The sequence below is a fragment of the Silurus meridionalis genome, chromosome 6, assembly GCF_014805685.1.
Source record: "Silurus meridionalis isolate SWU-2019-XX chromosome 6, ASM1480568v1, whole genome shotgun sequence".
Classification (NCBI taxonomy): domain Eukaryota; kingdom Metazoa; phylum Chordata; class Actinopteri; order Siluriformes; family Siluridae; genus Silurus; species Silurus meridionalis.
The window spans coordinates 3,266,361-3,285,794 of NC_060889.1; the positions used below are offsets into that span (position 1 = coordinate 3,266,361).

Genomic DNA, 19,434 nt, shown 5'->3' on the forward strand with positions numbered 1-19,434 from the left:
TGGAGTTTGGGAGGCAGGGTAGAGTTCAGAAAAGGTTAATTTATATATAAATTTTTTTTTTTTTTTTTTAAAGATGCAAAACATTCAGAAGAAGAAAACGTTGACAAATCCTGATTGGTACTTGCTTTGTCAGATCGGCGACCGTAACTAGGTAGTCCTGATTGGATCTCTAAGATAAAGTTTTGGGGGGGTGTTGAATTTAGACAAAGTATTGCCCCACAGTCTTGAAGAAGTAGAAGCCTGGGCTCTTTGACTCCTTTTTTCCGCCCTCCTTCCTCCCATCGGTCCGGCAAAAAAAATAATAAAAAAAAAAGAACGCACATATCTGAGCACCTCAACATACGTTTTTTCCGTTTCCCCTCGTTTCCCAGAGACGCCGTGTTTCAGGGACATGCAGGCTGGGTGGGGTTGGGGGGGGAGACAGGGATTTGATTCAGCAGGAGGTATCTTTAGACTGGCATTATTTACATGTTTACAATGTCCTGAAGCGAGCTGCGTGTTGCAAAAAACGACCAAAAAACAAAAAAAAACTTTTGGAAGGTGGACGCAAAGGGGTGGGGGTGGTTTTTTGGGGGGTTGGGGGTTTAAATAAATAAAACCCTGAAGCTGAAAAAAATGTAGTACCACAAAATTGCTTTTTTCAAAATCAAGAAAAATGAAAACAGGGATTTTAACTTTAGAAGAAAAGTGTTTTTTTTTTTTTGTTTGTTTTTTTTTGTTTTTAATTTGTTGGCCAGAGAGGGTGCAATAACACAGCAACAGCAAAGTGAGATCAAATCATGGAGTGAAGTTTACTACTATCAGAACCGATCTCACACCTGGGGCTTGCAGAGCTTTTTGTTGAGAGGGGGACATAAAAACGAGAAAAAAAAACCGAAACAAAAAAGAAAGCTACATTACATAAACGGGGAATTCCAAAAAGTCACGCACGAGGAGAAAAAATAAAAAATCATAGAAATAAGCCCAAGCTCAACCCCCAAAAATAAAACAAAAACACATTAAAACAGAACTAATTCACAAAAGAATAATAACAATAATAACTCATAAGAGTTTCCACTGGGTAGCATGAATGTGCTTACTCTGACGATTTCATGGTTATTGAGATACAATGTGCCCTTCTGAGAAGAAAAAAAAAATACCCTTATCAATTATTCATTACAATATTAATACAAAAAAACCCAATAATTATTAATAATACAATACATACACAAAAAGAATGGAAACGTTCGTAGCCCGTCACATCTTCATGAGTGTTTCACAATGTACACGTTAATGTCAAACGAAGGGGGGGGATTTTTTATGGTTTTTTTTTTTTTTTTAATAAAGGGGAAAAAAAAAAGAAACCCGCACGTCCCAAAGTGAAACCTAGCACGTTAGTGAGGAAAGGGGAAGAAAATTTCAAAAGACGAAAGCGAACATGGAGTGAGTTTAAAAAGAGCTGAGCCGAAACCCACACACGTTCCTGTTCTGCACATCAGTCTGTCCTTTCGCAGGGGTGGGGTTTGCGTACACGTTTGTGTGTTTGTTCGTGTACACATGTGCACCTTTTTTTAACGCCCCTCCTTTCAATGTCCTGAGCCGAAGAGAAAAGCGGTCAGCGGGCTCTTCCTGTCGCCAGGCGGCCGTTTGGGCGCGAGTCCCGCGCTTCGCCCCGACGTCCTTCACGAGGCTGCTCGGTGCGCCACGACCCCTGTCCAAAGTCCCGTGAGGCATGTGCGTGTGGGTGGGTCAGGGTTGTTTGGTGGTGTCAAAAGGAATGCGGGGTACAAAAAAAAAATGAAAGGAAAATCAAAAACGAATAAAATAATCATAATTAAAAAAATACGAGGGGGAAAAAAATTAAAATCACACGCTCATCGTCATGTTGGGTGAATACTGAAAACGAGAAGAAAGAGAAAATGAGCGAGAAGACGGATACAGCATGGTCATGGTCCGACGTCATTTGATATCGTAACTAAATATTTATTTTTACGATTTTTTTTTTCCTCCTCCAGCTACTCACACTTTCGCTTTGGAACGGATTGAGGAAGTTTCCGCCCATTTCGCCGTCGTCTCGCGGTGTGCCTGGCGGATTATTCATGCCTGCCATGTTGCTGGGCGAGTTCTATGAGGGGAGAAATGGGAAAATGGTCAGTGCTCTTTTACACTGGAGTAGCTAGTTAAATTTTTTTTATAGCTGTTAAATAAAAGATTAAAAGTATTCACCTTTGGCAACCCATCCATGTCACCAGACCCTACAAATGGGGAAATAAAAAAAAGTTGACAAAGAGAGAACACAACCAATAGGGGGAGCTTTAACACAACGGCTGAGTATCAGATGTGCTGGATGACGCCATGGCAGCGCGCTCACCTAATGATCCGTTCATATGATGAGGCTCCATAGAGCCCATCCCTCCCATTGGACCGTCGGGACCCGGGCCCATCGGGAACTACGGACACACGAGACGTATATTTACAGGGACAACGCTGGAATGCTTTCGCTCTTTTGAACACGTGTGACAGGAGGAGTAGACGGCTTCATTAACAATGGCGTGGATTAGGAAATGGAATTCAATTACACAGAATAATCAAGCTAATCTGATTGATCGCTGCGAGCTAAACGTGTGATAATTAATCCCAAGTTCGTTACAGGGGACCCTATAAGTAACAGAGTGGCGGTAATATCGGCCAGATTACGAGAGAAAATTGTTCCGAATCAATAGCAGAATCAAAAATGCCAATGAACCATGATGGTGAGATTCTATCATGGCCTGGTCAAGGTTCGTGCCGCAATTTATCTGGATGTAAAAATGTCTGTAACGACCTGGAGCGTTCTAGAGTACAAGTCTGCACTCACGTTGGGTCTGTTGCCTCCGGGGCCGATGGGGTTCATCATTGTGTAAATGTTTTCGCTCGAGTTCGTTGAATCTGCAGAAACAAGAAGACAAAAGATCAGTTTTATAGCCGGGGCGCCTCATCCCTGACCTCATCCCACTGGTCAGTTCCAACCAATATAATCGTTTATATAATAACTGATCAATATGAAGCTCAGCCAAACTCTCAGCTTGATGCTTCTTTCAACATTCGCATGCCGGTGAAGATGGCGATAATGTCCAAGCCCAAGCAGCGGGTTAGGATTACATCACTCCAAGTGGGGGATGGGAGGAAATGTTGTACTGTGTGTTTGCGTGAGAGTGTGTGTGTGTGTGTGTGTGTGTGTGTGTGTGTGTGTGTGTGTGTTTTTCCCCCCACTCTACGCTCAGCCACAAAAGCAATACAGCAACCTTGCACTGACATTAGCTGCTGAGACCGAGGGCGAGTGGGAGATTATCAGCGTTGGCTGATTGCAGGTGGATTTGTGTGTGAAATGTGTGTTTGTATATGTGTGTATATATATATATATATATATATATATATATATATATATATATATATATATATATATATTTGTTGATATTACACACCTCCTGGACTTGGCATGATGGGAGTTCCTGGAGGACCACCTCCCCCTGGAGGACCCTGAGGAAGATAAGCACACGCGCACACGGATTTCATTTTTAGGAAGGCCGTATAACGCTATTCTCAGCTCCAGAAATGCCGGAGGAGAAATTTTAAACAAAGTTGCAGTAGACACAGGGGAGATATTATGGCAGTATGATTAATGCCCACATATTCTGCTTGTCCAAATACAACGCCCGGAGCGAAACAGAAAAATTTAGTAATTGCTCGAGAAGAAAAAAAAAAAAAATCAATATGTTTAGAGAGTAAATATGTGCTTAGGCATACTTTTTGTTTCCAGAGGAAAAGCATTAACTTGTGTTCGAGTCAAGAAGGACAGAAATGGCACTACAGGGCCACGTGTTAAGATTGCATGTCTGGTACTTACCACATAGTTGCCCGGAGATGAGGATGAGTACGCTATCTGTGAGTGGAAAGACGAGGAGGCATGGATTAGCAAAAAAATAAAACAAATATTCCAATTGACTTTACACTTGATTGACGTGAATCAGTCCACTTTGTTTTCCTTGACAAAAAAAAACAAAAAAAAACTATACAGCACAGTGAAAGTGTTAGGCAGCTGGGATCAGAGAGCAGGGTCAGCTATGTTTGAAGCACGGAAGATTAAGGGCCTCACTTAGGGGCCCTTTTGATCAGTAACCCAGAGCCTTAAGCACTGAGCGAAGAACCCCCCCAGTGATGATAATTTGACCGCCTTGGTTCACCCGATCATGTGAATTACTTTGACCGATTTATGAACCGTTTCAGCTCGCTTTATGTCACAAATCACCTAAATGAAATCAGTCACTTGGCAATTTATTTTACGAGACTTCAAGTCAATAACGTCTAGCTTTGTAAGATGCATCAAATCACTTTGGTCGGTTTGAAGCGAAATCACTATGATTCTTTCATTTGCGTAAATAGAAATGCATTATGGGGAATGCTAAGACTTACTGAGTTAGTGTTGGGATTTGGCCATGGACCCCGTCCTCCTGGACCCCTGAAAGAACAAATAAACAGATGAGTGGGAGGAGAAAGGGCGAAGTCGTCCGACACCGTAAACTAGCTTGTCTGACATGTGTTTTGCCCAAAGCGATGACACCGATGACGATAATGAAGGTTTCGCAGTTGCTACTCACATGTTCATTCCTGGCATGCCAGGCCCACCCAGAGAGTTCGGAGGTGGCCTCATTGCACCGTAGTTCTATAGAGAGGTGAAAGTTGCGCATTTATTAAGATACATAAACCGGCAGCCATCAGTGGAAGACAAACGTTTTGCCATGCAGCAAGTGGATTCTAACTTTCATAAAGCTGATATTACTTCCAAGTGATAAAGCACCTCTTTAAATGCAGGGTATTTATACATACCTGTGGACCCATGCTGCCCATCCCTCTAGGCGGGTTCATTCTCATTGGGCCGCCCATGCTGGGGTGTCCTGAAAAAGAGAAGGAAAAAATATGCTTAAAATCTGACAAAACGCACCACACACGTTTGATTGTTGGGCAAGTGCGTCTAATCTAGACTTACCTTGTGGCCTGGTGGGGTCCAGATTGTTTGGCAAGAGTGGCTGTGAACCAGGAACCCCGACAGGAGGCTGTGTGGGTAGGGAGGGGGAAAAACGAACACAATAAGCAGGATATTGTGTCTGAAAATATTCCCTGAATACAAGTTATTAAAGAGGTTTGCTCAAGAGCTGGTCGTCTGCTGTGTCCGTTAAATTGCCTTTTCGGTGAAAGTAGGTCATTCTTGCCAATGTTTGCTGACTGAATCGTTCGGACTCTCTAGTGACGTTTGAGGTCTGGCTATACGACGCCAGGAATGAACAAAACCTGCCTGGTTTTTAGGACACATAGTGCATCTTCTGTTCAAGATATTCGTAAACGCATCCCTATGCCTACTTTACTGAAGGGGTGCAGCGGAGTGCTTCTCTAGCTCTCATAGTGGAGATGATATGATGATAATATCCATTTCCAATGACGTTCAATGCAACCTTTTTTTCTTGCCCTCAAACAGAATACAGTCAAACCTGGCAATTATTGGCGAACTCCAAATCTGAACCAAAGACTGGTTGACATGCTGTCTCGGCTCGATCCAAAAACTTGATTACTTCATATTCTAAGTGTTACTGGAACACAAACGTTGGGGCGCATCGGTATACGTTACCTGGTTTGGCATGCGAAGAGACGGCCGAGGTCCACCCGGGTACCGCGGAGACATGAAAGGCTAGTGACGAGGACAGAAGAGAAAACAGAGAGCATGTTTTTTTTTTATTTTCTTTCCCGCATCCACATCATTAGCAGCGCTTGGCTGTTTACGGTGACAGTGCAAAATAAAAAGATGCGGCTAAATGAATGGCAGCAGCGAGGCCAGCTGGAGCAGGTGGAATGCAGGCAGACAGATGCACCAAGCGGCAAAATGGCGATGGCACCGAAATGTGACATATAAGACATCCGGCCTTCTTCCCTGCTCGCGTTCCAAATTCTCACACACACACACACACACACACACACACACACACACACACACACACACACACACATACACACACTTATCAGGACAGGAGTCTGCTATCGGGCACTACGTCGAGATTATTTTATATACACAAACAGATCGACGGGTCCTAATCAGACCGCACGCCAAGACCACAACAGGCTCGTTTCCGATATCCGAAACCGGTTGGACGAAAGACGGAACAGGAGCTGTGTGTCCTGTGGTCCGGGACTCTGCCTAAGAGCTTGGTCAGGCCCTGGCTTGCTTGAGGTCGAAACGTGTTGAGAGACTGTGTAGAGAGAGAAGGATGGCCACACAGGTTCTGGGCTTTTGTGTATGTGTAGCAGTACACAGTTGGACAGGGCAAAGTCAGGATGTGTAACCATGTCTGTATGGATGTGTGTATGGGTGTAAATGTACTGATTTGGACATTTTTACAGATGTTCCTCCATCGCCGTGCGTCCGATCGGCTACGCTACTTTTGAAGTAAACAAGAAAAAGAAAAAAAATTCAACCGAACACAAAACAAATCGATATTTTCCACTCGTGTGCAGCCAATTATCCAAGACAAGTTTTGACAAGCCGTGAAAGCTGACGCCCACCAATTAGCATGATGCCAGCGCAGCAAAATCGGAGCGCGAGAAGACAATTAAAAGGAAGGAAAAGGAGAAGAAAAAAAAAAAACAAATATATACACAGTTTATATACATACATCCTCATTCTAATTCAGCAGTACAAAAAAATACTGCCTTATTGAATCCGATCCATTTCAAACTAGTTTTTATGGAAATTAGATTTTTTTTTTTTTTTGCCATTGGAGTGACATCATGCTAACTGGCAGACATTTCTCTCCAGCTCCAGCGCAATTCTAAAAAAAGATCTGACTTCTCGTCTGACTATTCCTTTAGAGACCGAGCGTGTGTGTGTGTGTGTGTGTGTGTGTGTACGTGCTCTTGTGTGTGTGAGGGCATTCTACAGCATCAGGCTGTGCAATATTAATGTGTTATTGATGGTGGGTGGGAGCGAAGAAGCCTTTCCAGCAGCGGGGAGGACCGTGAATAATTCATCCCGCTCTCGGGGCGCTGGTTCTGGGTATGGAGAGACGCTGGGTGTGGGCTGCGAGAGAGTGAAGGAAACACGGAGATGGAGGGAAGAAGAGGAGGAAAAGGGGGAGGGGCCTGCAATCGAAACCCACAATGTAAAATAACTTCCTTGTTCGACTGCTTTCATGGGGGAAAAATCCAGTTAACTAATTTGTTTCATTTGTTTGGGGACAGTTTGACAGTGCGCACCTATGTGTGTGTGTGTGTGTGAGAAAGAGAGAGAAAGAAAGTGTGTGTGTGTCTTACCTGGCCGTGGGGTCCCATCATGGGGTTGCTGGGGTTGTGTGGGGGAGGCTGTGCGTGGGGAGACGGCTGCGACCCGGGAGGGCCCTTTAAGAGAGAAGAGGCAGGTGAGACATGAAACGGGGGCGTGCTGCCGAGGCCTGCTGCTGCTCCGCCGACACACACACACACACACACACACACACACACACACACTTCCATACACACACTATGAGGTAGAATCTGCTGTAATCACGTTACATGTCTTCGCTAACAAACGTTTTGTCGTCTTTATTCGTCTTGAGTAAGTAGCTGATCCTGACCAGGCAGTCACTAAGGATTCCCATTCAACATTTTAGTCTCCGTTTACTGTTAGAATTTGATGATGCTCCACTAGAATTTGGAGTGTGCTTGTGGACATTTGTTGAGGCACAAGTGTGTTGGTAAAGTCAGGTGAGGTGAGGAGGCCTGGGGTGCGGTCAGCGCACACATCCCAAAGGTGTTCAACAGGGTTGGAGCTCTATGGCAGAAGATCTTCCAGTTCAACCCATGTAAAGCATATCTTCATGGAGCTGGCATTGTGCACGGGAGCACTGTCATGCAGACATAAGACAGGTCTGAGTCTATTAGTTGAAATGAAGAGAAAGTTTAATGCTACCGCATCCCAAGACATCTTGTACAGTCTGGAGAAGAAACACATATGGCTGGAAGTGTCAGGTTTCACAATTATTTTGTCCATATTATACAAGAACACCAGAAACTCCAAAAATGACTGCTACAACTTTAAGAAACCCATGAGCGCAAATGCGAACATCCTGTTCCCCAACTCCTCCCAACCCCCACTCCTCTCCTATATATCTCAATGAGAAGCATATGGCCTTCCAGGAATCCCAACAGCCAGAGGGAACTCGCAACACCACCACCACCACCATCAGCCTGGCCTCCAAATCCACTCGTGTACGCCCTTCTTACACCGTCCTACCTGTTCTACAGGTGCCCATTGACGGTCACTTACTTTACCTTTACACTTAATTTGCACACCGCCACGCATCTGCAAACACAAGCCCAGGCAAGCAGGCTGCAATGACCAGGTTGTGTCACTTGGGGGCACTGTTGTCAAGAAAGAAAACAAGGTCCCAGTGCCTGTTTTTTTTTTTTTTTTTTTTTTTTTTTGGTGCAGCCATCCTTCAGGTAGCAGGCGCAAAAAAAGAAAAAAAAAGAAAACGAGCCACAGAAGCGATTAAAGCGAAAGACATGCACAGAATGACGCAACGTAGCGGCAAATCAAACGTCCTCGCCCACGAGATCGCCCGGAGCATGGCGAGAATTACGAAATTTCCATATTTGCTGGACGTTTTTATTTCGAATTTACTTGGAGCTGCTATCTGAACCCACGTACGACAAAAGTAGGGGGTAAAAAAAAAACCATTTCCAAAAAAAACCGAAAACAACATACAGGTGGGCACAATAGAAATAAAAAAAAATTGCTATAAAACTCTAGCTAGACAAAATTTGTAAACATTCAAGTGCATGGTGCTGAGGGCTGTGTACACCCTGTTACTTGTAATCCGATCCAAAGTGCTAGTGTTACCATAACATCGAGAAGATTACAAGAAGTCTCAGATTATCAGGTTACATTTGACTTGAGATGAATACAGTATACACTATATGGACAAAAGTTTGTAGACACCAGAGCTGAAGATTAGAATGTGCTTTTTGAACATCCCATACCATATCTGATCCCCATTGGCTGTTATAATTAAGCTTCACTCTTCTGGGAAGATGTTCCACTAGATTTTGAAGTGTGTTTATGGAGATTTAATTTAGCCACAAGGACCTCAGTAGGATGTAGGTGAGGTGAAGCAGCCTGTGGTGCCTTCAAGATTCCAATCCCAAAGGTGTTCAATAGGGTTGAGGTCTGCGCTCTAAAGCAGAACATTTTCATGGAGCTTTGTGAACATGACCATGCTGAATCAGGTTTGAGTCTCCTATTCAAGAGACAAATTCATGCTACCACAAGTCAAAGACCTTATATGCGATTGTGTTCCATCAAGTTTGTTGTAACATTTCAAATATGGCTGGAAAAGTCAGGTGTCCCAATACTTTTGGTAATGCTATGAGATAGGGAACTTAGGAGTGTGCGTTGTTTGATGTTAATTTGATTTTGAAGAGTTGTGTATAGGCTGGAAACGTATGTTAGAGAGCAGAGCTATGATTTAGCCCTGACCTGTCTATGACCTCGCGGAGAGAGAAGAAAAAAAAAAACAAAAAAGAGAGAGAACGAAGAGAGAGAGTGAAAGAGGAAAGTGGTCCAGAGGGGTCTGATGCTGGAGCTGCTCTACTGACTGTCCCAGAAACAGCATAGACATTACAACACTCTGTGTGTGTGTGTGTGTGTGTGTGTGTGTGTGTGTGTGTGTGTGTGTGTGTGTGTGTGTGTGTGTGTTGGCAGCCTGCGTTACACTGAAGTCGGCTTGGAGGAGAGCGCTGATACTCAAGGCCTCCAACTCTCAGCAGCGATGAGGTCACGGACGTTCATTACACCTCATCACACAAACACACTAGCATCTCTTCCTGTGCTAGAATGCCACCACACATCTCTCCATCTCTCTCTCTCTCCCCAACACTGATTATCTCTCCTTCACATGCAAGTCATCCTTCACCCGTTTCTCTCTGTACCCCGTATTCATAATCATAATTATATAAGCGAGCTGCGAAGTACAAATCTTGACATTACACTGTTTGTAAGTGGACACATTCGAAGTGTGTGTGTGTGTGTGTGTGTGTGTGTGTGTGTATTTATGTGTGTGTGTGTGTATTTTATATATATATATATATTATATATATACACACACACACACAGGGAGTGCAGAATTATTAGGCAAGTTGTATTTTTGAGGATTAATTTTATTTGAGGATTTAATTTGAACAACAACCATGTTCTCAATGAACACAAAAAACTCATTAATATCAAAGCTGAATATTTTTGGAAGTAGTTTTTAGTTTTAGCTATTTTAGGGGATATCTGTGTGTGCAGGTGACTATTACTGTGCATAATTATTAGGCAACAACAAAAACAAATTCATACCCATTTCAATTATTTATTTTTACCAGTGAAACCAATATAACATCTCAACATTCACAAATATACATTTCTGACATTCAAAAACCAAACAAAAACAAATCAGTGACCAATATAGCCACCTTTCTTTGCAAGGACACTCAAAAGCCTGCCATCCATGGATTCTGTCAGTGTTTTGATCTGTTCACCATCAACATTGCGTGCAGCAGCAACCACAGCCTCCCAGACACTGTTCAGAGGTGTACTGTTTTCCCTCCTTGTAAATCGCACATTTGATGATGGACCACAGGTTCTCAATGGGGTTCAGATCAGGTGAACAAGGAGGCCATATCATTAGATTTTCTTCTTTTATACCCTTTCTTGCCAGCCACGCTGTGGAGTACTTGGGCGTGTGTGATGGAGCATTGTCCTGCATGAAAATCATGTTTTTCTTGAAGGATGCAGACTTCTTCCTGTACCACTGCTTGAAGAAGGTGTCTTCCAGAAACTGGCAGTAGGACTGGGAGTTCAGCTTGACTCCATCCTCAAACCGAAAAGGCCCCACAAGCTCATCTTTGATGATACCAGCCCAAACCAGTACTCCACCTCCACCTTGCTGGCGTCTGAGTCGGACTGGAGCTCTCTGCCCTTTACCAATCCAGCCACGGGCCCATCCATCTGGCCCATCAAGACTCACTCTCATTTCATCAGTCCATAAAACCTTAGAAAAATCAGTCTTGAGATATTTCTTGGCCCAGTCTTGGCGTTTCAGCTTGTGTGTCTTGTTCAGTGGTGGTCGACTTTCTGCCTTTCTTACCTTGGCCATGTCTCTGAGTATTGCACACCTTGTGCTTTTGGGCACTCAGTGATGTTGCAGCTCTGAAATATGGCCAAACTGGTGGCAAGTGGCATCTTGGCAGCTGCACGCTTGACTTTTCTCAGTTCACGGGCAGTTATTTTGCGCCTTGGTTTTCCACACGCTTCTTGCGACCCTGTTGACTATTTTGAATGAAACGCTTGATTGTTCGATGATCACGCTTCAGAAGCTTGGCTATTTTAAGACTGCTGCATCCCTCTGCAATATATCTCACTATTTTTGACTTTTCTGAGCCTGTCAAGTCCTTCTTTTGACCCATTTGCCAAAGGAAAGGAAGTTGCCTAATAATTATGCACACCTGATATAGGGTGTTGATGTCATTAGACCACACCCCTTCTCATTACAGAGATGCACATCACCTAATATGCTTAATTGGTAGTAGGCTTTCCAGCCTATACAGCTTGGAGTAAGACAACATGCATAACGAGGATGATGTGGTCAAAATACTCATTTGCCTAATAATTCTGCACTCCCTGTATATATATATATATATATATATATATATATATATATATATATATATATATGTGTGTGTGTGTGTGTGTGTGTGTGTGTGTGTGTGTGTGTGTGTGTGTGTGTGTGTCCTCTGCTATTTCCTCTCACTCGCATCTCACCTCTACCTTATCACAAACAAAGCCAAATGCCAGGCCTGTCTGTCACTGGGCAGAGGAAGCAGTCAGGATGGCACACACACACACAAGCAAACACAAAACATTTGCTGTCCTATTCTTATGAGGACCTTCCACTGAAATCTAACCTAAACCCAAAAGTCTTCGCATAGTCAAACTCTCCCAGACATCCCCATTCTTGTGGGGACACATTCAGGTCCCCGTTACGACAGAAAACCTGATTAAAAACACAAAAGGGACTAGTCACGGGATTGCTCCGATGTGTACGGACATGTTCTGTGTTTGTGCGTGTGTGTGTGTGCGTGCTGCCGGGAACATAAGACACAATTTAAAAGAAGAGGAAAATCGAAATCTCAGTCACAGGTTTGATGCAGGGGGAAAAAAAAATCTGAAGCAGTGTGTCGTCGTTTGAAACGTATTAGCTAAACCACCAAGTTTTACAAAAATACAATCAAAATCTAATGTTTGGTTGCCTGGAAACGTGATTCAGGATTAAACAAAAAAATATAAATAGTAGCTGTTCGAGTGAAACATAACGTGGTGTTGCTGGTTAGCCGGTTCCAAAGCTATTTTGTGTAAAAGACATTGTCATGTTTCGGTCAAACGCTCTCACAGAATCCACCCGCAACTGTAAAAGTTAGGATAATTGCTGGCGTGAAATCCGACTGCGCTAAACGTTTACCACAAATGCATCAAGTCTGGAAGCCGTATTACTTTCGGTCACCTCTCGATCATTCCTTTAGAGTCCCCTCAACTAAAAAATCAAGGACGGTCCTCACAATTGTGAGTTCAGCAAGACGCGTCAAACAAACATGGCTGCTCCCAGCACTAGCAGGCGTTTGCTTTGCCTTAATCAACCAGCATACAGACATATTATCTTGGTGATACCTCTAATCAAATACGCCAACTATAAAGCTAGCATCAGCTTACTAGAGTATAACTCACACAGACCCACCCATGCTCTGCTTTTAAAAGTACAGGAGATCTCTCCTCAGAGTGTTGGGGTAATCAATCAGGAGCGACACTAGCCAAACGTAGGCATCCATGTGGATTGGTACGTGAGGCAAGAATTGAAACAGATTTGGTTTAAAGAAACAAGAAAAATATGTGAAATATCTCGAAAAGAAGACTCAAGCTTCAGCAATCCAATCAAGAGACACCTCGCGGTCCATTCCGAACACTAAGTAGTAAGTTAACAGTTACAACGCGACTGGCTCGAGAAGGCTTTAGCTTTTTCCCGTGCTTCCCCCCCACACCCACCCACTCCCCGGCATCGCTTTCCAATAAGTCGCCAAAACACACGTGTTTGAGCCATATTGCAGCGCGAGCAGACGCTCTGGAAAAGCGACAACAGTGATGGTGCACAGTGCGGAGCGTGAAGACACAAAGCGCCATGCGAGCTAGACGAAGAGAGGGACACAGAGAGAAAGAAAAATGCAAAGAGGGAACGGAAGCTGCTTGTTCAGAGGGAACTTAGCGAAAACCATCCATTGGATCTCACACACACACTAATGACGAGCTCTTCAGAACCAATCGGCCCATCTTTACCTTAAACGTGCCCCCCCTACACACACATGCACAACAAAGAAGAAGCATGCACGCTGAACGAAAATTAGCAGGTGTTCATTTGAGCGCGTCCCTATCAGAGCAGCGCACACAGCGACAGCAGCCAGACCCACAGCCAAAGAGAGACACGGACAGTTATAGAAAAAGACCGAGAAAGACTGAGCAGGAGGAACAACAACAACAAAAAAGATAGATAGGAAGACAGCGAAAGAGAGAGGTATGAGGATGAGTGGGAGGCATGAATGAACGCAGACCTGCGGAAGGAGGCCATGAATGGGACAGATGTGGAAAACAACGAAAGAAGAAAAGAAGTGTGTGAGAGAGAGAGAGAGAGAGAGAGAGAGAGAGAGAGAGAGAGAGGAAGCTCTCTTACCTGAAAAAAGCCAGGGGGCATGGGTCCACCAGGCATGCCATCATTAGGGGGCATGTTCCCCATTACAGGGCTGGGCGCCGCTGCTGCACTCTGAAAGACAGAAAGTGAGACGGGTCAGAAAACAAAAACAAAAAAAAAACACCACACACACGTCCAAAAAATATCCGTCCATTACTGTCCACATTTTTCCGCATGATCCACTTCCTGGTTCCGGTAACCTCCGTCCTCTTGTAACACAGCTGACCACACAGGCAAAGATAGAACAAAAGTATTGGAACATCTGATTTTTCCACCCACATGTGGTTCCTACTCAAACTTTTTCCACAAAGTTCGAGGCACACAATTTCTATAAAAACGTCTTTGGGTGTGGGAAGATGAAATTTTCCCTTCGCTTGATTTAAGAGGCCCAAACCTGTCTCAGCATGATGATGCCGCCCCTGTGCACAAAGCAAACTCTAACAAGATCTGCTTTACATGGGTTGGAGTGGAAGGTTTCCTTCCATAGACCTCCAACCCTATTGCACATCTTTGGGATGAACTGGACCGCTGAACCCCAGGCCTCCTGACCTCACCTACAACAGTACCCGACTTCACTAACGCCCTTGTGGCTGAATGAAATCTCCCACAAACACACTCCAGAACCTAGTGGAACACCTTCCCAGAAGAGTGGAGGTTATTAGTACAGCAAATGGGGACTAAATGGGGAACAGGATTTCCAAAAGGCACATACAAATCTTATGATCTGATGTCTACAAACTTTTGTCGGTACAGTGTTTTATATCCTCAGTGACCTGCCTGCACAATCAGGGTTGCCAGATATTTTTTTTATGTCTCCAGGTGGAGCTGTTTAAGAATCACTCTAGTCACATGAGGGAAAGGAAAAAGAAAAAGGAGGTGAGAGGAAGCTGGTGAGAAAAGGGGGAAAAAAAGTGAAAAGAGGAACAGCGAAGAAAGAAGAGTGCAATCAAGGCAAAAAGAGGAAGAAGATGGATGAAGGGGAAAAAGAGTGGACAGGAGGAAAGGCATGAAAAGAGTGGAGAAGAAGCAATGGAAGAGAGGAGAAAAGAGGAGTGATGAGAAGAAGAGAGAGACTAAAATATAGGGGAGGAACGAGGGAGCTATGAGGAAGGGATAGGTGATGAAAAGGACAAAAGCGGAGGAGAACAAAGGAGGAAAACGTAGAAAAGTGGAAAGACAAAAGTGGTGAGGATAAAGAGAGGAAGAAAGAGAAGACAAGGAGAAAAGCTACACATTTATTGTGTCCCACACACAAATATATAGTGTGTGTGTGGTGTGTGTGAGAGAGAGTTAGTGAGTGAGTGAGTGAGTGAGTGTGTGTGTGTGTGTTCAGGCACACATAACCATGCTCCTGGAAGCAAGACTCTGCTCAGATGCAGAAACATGTATGGAGGGAGAGAATTAGAGAAAGGGAGCGTTATAGAGAGAGAGAGAGAGAGAGAGAGAGAGAGAGAGAGAGAGAGAAAGGGGGTGTTGGTGGGGGCTCGGTCGCCTTGTTGCCATGACAACCCCGACCTCAGCTCTCCCTCTCTAGTGCCATTAAAACCCTCAGGCCGTCAATCATCTGCTGTGTGTGTGTGTGTGTGTGTGTGTGTGTGTGTGTGTATTCAGAGAGAGAGAGAGAGAGAGAGAGAAAGAGAGAGAAAGAGAGAGGGCCGTGGCTTTTCAGAGCTCGTCGTATACCACACTGATTACTGCCATCATCTCATCAAGCCATTAAACAGCACCTCTATTCACGACGGCTCCCCTATAAAGCCTGCTCAATAACGTTTAATACACGCCGCACGCGCAATTATAAACACGCCGCGCTGCCAAAAAACGCAAACACGCACACGGGCAACCACCGCAATTCAACGTTCGCTCGTGTTAACGTAAACAAATATTAGCGTGCTCTTATATACACATGTATACACACACTTATGAGAAAAGGGAAAGAAGGGGGGTTGGGCTCGGGGGAGGAGCTACGTAACTCGTCTGTCGCAATAAAAACGGATTCGTCGCCTGCGTCGAGGGTGCTCAAAACACACGCAAAAGTAAATAAACAAATAAATAACAGAAGCAGCCATTAGAGGGCAACGTCAGCCCATGTAAGTGCGGGTCAACCGATTCGATTTAAATACAACCCGGGACACAATCGATTCGCTTAATGATAATAATAATTTGTTTTGTTTTTTTTTTATTTAACGCACGTACGATTACTACAAGTGGTGGTGGCTCAGACGTACACCGCTTCCCAGCTATCCTAGCAACACCCGGACGTGCAAGTGGAACCTGTGGAACTGGTACTGAAGCAACCGGGACTGAAAAAATAACTGTTCATTGCTGGGGTGAGCTTTCCAGGAAACGAAAAAAAACTATATATATATATATATATATATATATATATATATATATATATATATATATATATATATATATATATATATATTTTTTTTAAGCATTCCAGGTCCGAACCTACATCAGAAAACGGTTAGCGTGTTTTCACCAATGGAAAGGACAATGTGTGTGCAGCCTCTATCCATCATAACGCGCATACACACGAGGCTGAATCGTAAAGACAAACAATAGCACTACTGTTGAATCCGACCACGAGCGACGCCACAAGGAAGTGGTTTAAAAGGACAGGGTAGGATTTTAGTGCAGAGCATCATTGTACCAAAAAAAAAAAACCTTTAACAAATGTATAAAATTCAATAATAAAAAATACATATTTATAGATTTTGCATAAAAGATAAACACTTAAAAAAAATTCCAATAAAAAAAAAAAAATTCAATAAATAAGTCGGGGATAAACGCCAGATAAGTTTTCCTACAATTGTTTAAAATGGCGTGTTTGACTGTGCCCCTCATCGTTCACGCACAGAATCGATTTACCGTTGGATTCAAGCGAAGTTTGCGAGTATGAAAGAAAACTGTAAGATCATCGGCTGGGTTAGCTAGGTACTTAGCTAGCTTAGAAGCGGGAGCTTCCGGCATGGGCTAGGCAATGATGAGAATTACGACTAGAAAGGTTATTAGCTATTAAGTTGTAAAAACGCTTAAAAAAAAGGTTTTTTTGTATACTGTTGTGCATTTCACAATTTTTTTAACCCCCCCTCCCCTCCCCCTCACAACATCTAAATTGTAAATTCTGCCAGCTTCAGCCAAGTGATTGATTTTTTCAAAAAATCTCTGCCTCAGCCCAATTCCCTGTCTCTCTTTTCACTCAAGTTCTCTAGTCTATAAAGATTAGCAGTGAAGACCTGCATGCATAATAAGGCTGCCTGTCAGTTCAGGCAGTATATAGAGAATTTGCTGTGGTCTGGCCTGGTAAAAATGTCCATGTGACCGCTCCCTTTGACATCCTGATCATGGAAAATCAAACAATGTGCCCCAAACCAACCTGTAGCCTTTAACTTGCTTAGCAAAGGGTAGCGGGAAGAAGATTCTCAAGAGGCACTGAAACCCGTGCAAGGTTAACGAGGACGCTGCGTCTTATAACTCTGGGCAAGTCGTGGTCAAGAAAGGAAGCATGCACACTGTTTAGTTCCGACACAAGTTCCAAACATCTGGGATGTCTGACTGACGAGGTTTTACCCTTCACCCCCCTCCAGACCATTGTAAGAATAAAATTTCAGGAGAAAATCTATTATAAATGTCTTTATTTCAGTTTAACATCATTGAAGGTCAAGGTCAGTATCTATGTGCGGGATCGATCCCTGCATGACGCTTACATTTCTGGCAGACCGTATTCCTCCACGGTCTTATATAGCCGGCGTTTTCAGGACTCATTTTTCACCTTGAGAATGTGAGCGAGCCTCATTCTTTTCAGCCTGCCTTATCTATGGCCATCAAAGGTCAGTATTAGCATTCATCAACCGCCTCTGAATATTTGTTATACGACACCTTTTCTTAGGCAGCGCATTCAGTTTGTCTGTGGAGCAGCTCCAGACCGAACTTGGGTACATCAGTGTTGCACTAGTACAACACGTTGTGTGTTAATCTGATAAGTGGCCTGGGGTGAAAGCAGGGAGTGTGCATTACCCATAGAGTTAGTTAGATCTGCTTAGTCAGTGCCCTGAAGCCGTTCCAACCCAAACAGGCCACTGTTCTGATGTCTGTACACATAAGCCTGGCAGGCCGCGCTTGCTGAGCAGCCGGTGTCCGTTTGCTGTCACCTGAAGCGGGCCTGAGACGTGGCAGTAGCTCACACACATACACACACACACACTTTTTTACTCAGTCATGCTAAGAGAGCAAGAAAGAAAGCGCAAGAGAGGGAGAGGGAAAAGGCCGAAAGCCTGGCCTGGTTGCCTTTCATTAGGCCAGCGACAGCCCCACAGGGAGCGTAGCATGTCACAGAGCTCCGTGAAACAAAAGGAACGCGAGACGTGAACGGCTGCCAAGACCACGCTGCTAATTGGAGATAATTAATGCCATTAATTAGGCACCAGGAGGGGAAGGGGGGTATGCTAAAGAGAAAGAGGAGACAGATGGGGACGAGGCCGAGGAGGACACGGACAGATTTGGTGCGTAGCCACAGTGTCCAATTCCGGTCCATGTTCAGGGCCTCGGTCCTGGAAGGCTCTTCTCGAATAGCGAAGTGGTAGATTTCACACTGCAAGAAATCTGGCAGTGGCCAGTCATGAGTGACCATTAGGAAAAGACTTAGATAAATTATTTCTGGTTAATATCTCATGGCTCCAGAGCAATGCTACCATCCTTTAAATCCAGACATTTAAATCAGGACCCTGTCAACTTTTAGACTTGTGATGGAAGAGGAAACACCTCAGACTAACAGGGTTACACAGACCACTAATAAATAACCAACCAGGATACATTCCAGGTCATGAACATTTCCTTTTCGCCAGCTCGCAAGGAACAAAACCATTTAGGGTCTGTTGGGTACCCAGTCAAGTTGATCTCTGAAACCAGGACAGAAGGACGAGCAAAGCATCAACAATAATTCCAAAGGCACATAAGTTTTTGCTCCCCATAATACATAAGTGTATGATTCCCACCCAAAGTGAGAAGAAAGCTTTGTCTAACCTACCCGAGCGAAGGAGACGTGTGTCTAACCTAACCGAGCGAAGGAGAAAGCCTGATTTAATCGCTCTAATAAGATGTACGTTCAGGTGAGTCAGCCAGTGGGTGTTAGAACAGAGCTGGGGGGATTGTAGCTTTCCAGTGCCAAGCACTGGTCCAATGCGGCTAAGTCCCTGTTCCTCTACTTTGGCCAACAGATCTAACTAATCTAGTTAATCACATCTCCTGCCAGGGTAAGACCTTGCATGAAGCTAATTAAAAGTGAACAGCGTTTCTGGTAAGTCTGACTCGAAAGATTATACGAGTGCAAACATCAACAAATTAGCGTTTGAAGAATGAAGGGGAAATCTCTTCCGAGATCCTTTCCAACTGTCTATGTTCTTTGTTTTGATAACAAGCCGCACAATGCCTCAAAGGATCGCCATTCACAATCAAAAACCTCCGGTAAAGAATTTTGTAGATTTCAGTTGACGGCGCAATACGCAAACGGAGAGAGATGGAGAGACAGAAAGAGAAAAAGAGAGCGAATGTGCAAGCGAGATAAACAAGTTCCAGACCAAATTAATAAGGGTCTCTAGTTTATTTTAAAGGG

At 44.0% G+C, this 19,434-nt stretch overlaps 1 protein-coding gene across 3 annotated transcripts in view; it reads right to left on the bottom strand.

Annotated features, from left to right (window-relative positions):
• Positions 1–767: 767 nt before the first annotated feature.
• zgc:110158 (uncharacterized protein LOC553590 homolog) overlaps positions 768–19,434 on the bottom strand; it is a 41,282-nt gene continuing 22,615 nt past the window's right edge. For 2 of the 3 annotated variants that reach the window (XM_046850917.1, XM_046850918.1), the window contains exons 5-18: positions 13,800–13,889; positions 7,318–7,401; positions 5,642–5,701; positions 5,006–5,072; positions 4,846–4,913; positions 4,617–4,681; positions 4,432–4,477; positions 3,866–3,901; positions 3,444–3,498; positions 2,837–2,907; positions 2,351–2,429; positions 2,206–2,234; positions 2,003–2,104; positions 768–1,875 (exon numbers count right to left, since the gene is read on the bottom strand). In XM_046850917.1, coding sequence (XP_046706873.1) covers positions 1,846–1,875; positions 2,003–2,104; positions 2,206–2,234; positions 2,351–2,429; positions 2,837–2,907; positions 3,444–3,498; positions 3,866–3,901; positions 4,432–4,477; positions 4,617–4,681; positions 4,846–4,913; positions 5,006–5,072; positions 5,642–5,701; positions 7,318–7,401; positions 13,800–13,889 — 882 coding nt within the window. In that variant the 3' untranslated portion in view covers positions 768–1,845. The remainder of the gene's footprint in view (positions 1,876–2,002; positions 2,105–2,205; positions 2,235–2,350; positions 2,430–2,836; positions 2,908–3,443; positions 3,499–3,865; positions 3,902–4,431; positions 4,478–4,616; positions 4,682–4,845; positions 4,914–5,005; positions 5,073–5,641; positions 5,702–7,317; positions 7,402–13,799; positions 13,890–19,434) is intronic. The other variant, XM_046850919.1, reaches the window with a different exon arrangement.